Raw genomic sequence first — 2,376 nt, 5'->3', positions numbered from 1 at the left:
TTTTTTTCAGATACGAACAAAATTTACGAGTGGTCCAGACCTGTCGTATATTTTACGAGCAGTCAGTCTGCTGTTGTTTGTACGGATTTTCTTCACTAATAACTTTATATTTCATTATTTAGAAAATGTTTTGAGTTGAAAATAAATCGCACTCCATAATTATGTTGACAATAGGTTATTCTGTTTGAACTGGAATTATAATTTTCATTGTAACTAATGACATATATTGGTTAAATTAAAATAAATTGGCTATTTTGTTGTATAGCACTACAATATTAATATGAAGTTAATTGAAGTTGTGAGACATTTTAAAATGCTTTTTTTCAGAAACGTATATCCTTATATGGTGTTTTTGGAGTGGTAATTATGCTAATCTACACTGTGTGCATGAGCAGCTGGATAGAACAGGTGTAATTCATCATGTTTACGCTCCTCATTTACACACTTTTCCTGAAGATAGAAGAGTTTGTTGAATCTGACGTGAAATTTTCGTACGAACCCTTCGTACGAACAAAAGTAAGAGAAATTTAGGATAAGAATATGAACATGTACTTGCATGAGGCCCAATGTTTCTGTGCACTTTTAGTAAGCGACAAACTGCATGGAAATCAAGTCTCAGATTCATAAAGCAGGTTAAATTCGGAACTTAACCCTGAGCTCTACGTTGACAAAGCCTGAAGGATGAAATTTAAATAAGTTTTTGATTCCAGAACAGCTGATCAGATTAAGTTCAGTCAGCTCTGAGTATATTGAACCTAAAAGAAGTGATTACTAAGAAACCATCATGAATAGACCTTTTAAAACTATGAATCAACATGGCAACGGGTAAATAAGGTAATATAACTATCATAGGGATGTGGAACAACAGGGATGTACCTTTATGATAACTTTACGATTTAAACATCAGATGTTACAGTCAGTCGGACAACAGTCATTCTGTGATTGTGCCTATTATGAAAAAWTATTTACAGTTTAATACAGATTAGTTTTAACAGTGATTTAGGATACTAAGGTTATGTAGCTCACATTGCTTCTACTGCAACTTTTAACAAACTGACGGGTAAATTGATGTTCACTGACTCACTGTGTTACTGTAGATTTTTGCTCTTATTCTGTGCTATAGTTGAACCCACAATGTCTGGAGATAATTCTGCTGATTATAGATTGGCTATGTTTTGGTAAAAAAATAAATACCACCCTAAGAGAGAGTTTGCTGTTTTAAGATACACATTCATTCTGATATGTTTTATTAACAGTGTGAATGAAAAAAAAAATTGTTTTTGTTACATCTCCGTAGGTCATGTTCACAGCATAAATTGTGGCGGTTCCTGTTGTAGGGTTTAAGTTCTTGATAACTTAAGTGTCCCTCATCCCAGGATTATCTTAAATTTCAGAAAACCAACTTTCTGAAACATCTCTTTTCTTGGTCTTTAATATGTGGTTAAATATATATTGGCACAGCACCTATCTTTTTTTAACTGAACTACTTTTTTCTGTGTTCTCTCAACCTACTGTTTTTTATTTTTATTTTTGGCACAGTGCACATGTGTAAATGTGTAACTATAATGACTGCAATATATTTAATATGCATAATTCTGGTTTCACACAAATGTCTTTTGCCAGGTAATACCCATCTCAGAGATTCAATGGGAGGAGAGTGGCTACACAAATGGGCATCATTCTGGGGTCAATATCCCGGAACTTGACAGTCCTCTTTCAGAGCTGGCAATGGCGGCACTGCGAGACAACATTGATCCATTGCAGCAATCTGACTGTTTTGGGGCAGACATTTATCTGAACACGGTCCAATATGTTGAGAACCTTCTTGAATCGAGATAAAACAAAAAGAACATTTAACTTTCCAACATTGAATAAAAGCTGTGGAACATTTCAAACGTTAACTGTGCCTTATGTTCTGCACCCATGATTCTGTAATACAAATATGAACACTAAAATAGTTTGTAACTTATAAATTCAAAGTTTGTGTCTAGGCATATTCTACAAGAGAAAAAAAGATCCCTACCTTCCTCTACAATTACRATGACTCTTTGAAAAGTGGGTCACCTGCATCTCTAACTTGTAGTCTGTTCAATCACTACTGCCAAGTGACATATGGTGAAAGAACAGTCTAGACTTTTTTTCTCCATAGACCATTGCATAGTATTCCCAGGTCTTAACAGCTGTAGCTCAGTCATTAGAAAATTCAAGAAAAGCCAAATGATTATTTGAAGTACTGTATATAATTCAATACTTTTTAACAAATTTGAAACCAACCTGAGTATCATTTTTGTCCCCCTTTGTGCTACCAAAAAAAGCTGATAATTAAGGCATGGCTTTAGGACATTGAGGTGTCTTGTTTTTGGAACTGAACAATTT

General features: G+C 34.2%; 1 protein-coding gene across 1 annotated transcript in view; it reads left to right on the top strand.

The window, feature by feature from the left end:
- LOC106533268 (uncharacterized) overlaps nucleotides 1–1,886 on the top strand; it is a gene marked incomplete in the record, with an annotated part of 8,973 nt that extends 7,087 nt beyond the window's left edge. Inside the window, 1 exon segment of the mRNA XM_014029508.1 lies at nucleotides 1,624–1,886. Coding sequence (XP_013884962.1) covers nucleotides 1,624–1,839 — 216 coding nt within the window.
- Nucleotides 1,887–2,376: the final 490 nt, after the last annotated feature.

Source organism: Austrofundulus limnaeus, unplaced genomic scaffold (assembly GCF_001266775.1).
Source record: "Austrofundulus limnaeus strain Quisiro unplaced genomic scaffold, Austrofundulus_limnaeus-1.0 Scaffold916, whole genome shotgun sequence".
NCBI lineage: Eukaryota > Metazoa > Chordata > Actinopteri > Cyprinodontiformes > Rivulidae > Austrofundulus > Austrofundulus limnaeus.
The sequence above is the reverse complement of the archived record's forward strand: the minus strand, read 5'-3'. Positions and strand labels throughout refer to the sequence as shown.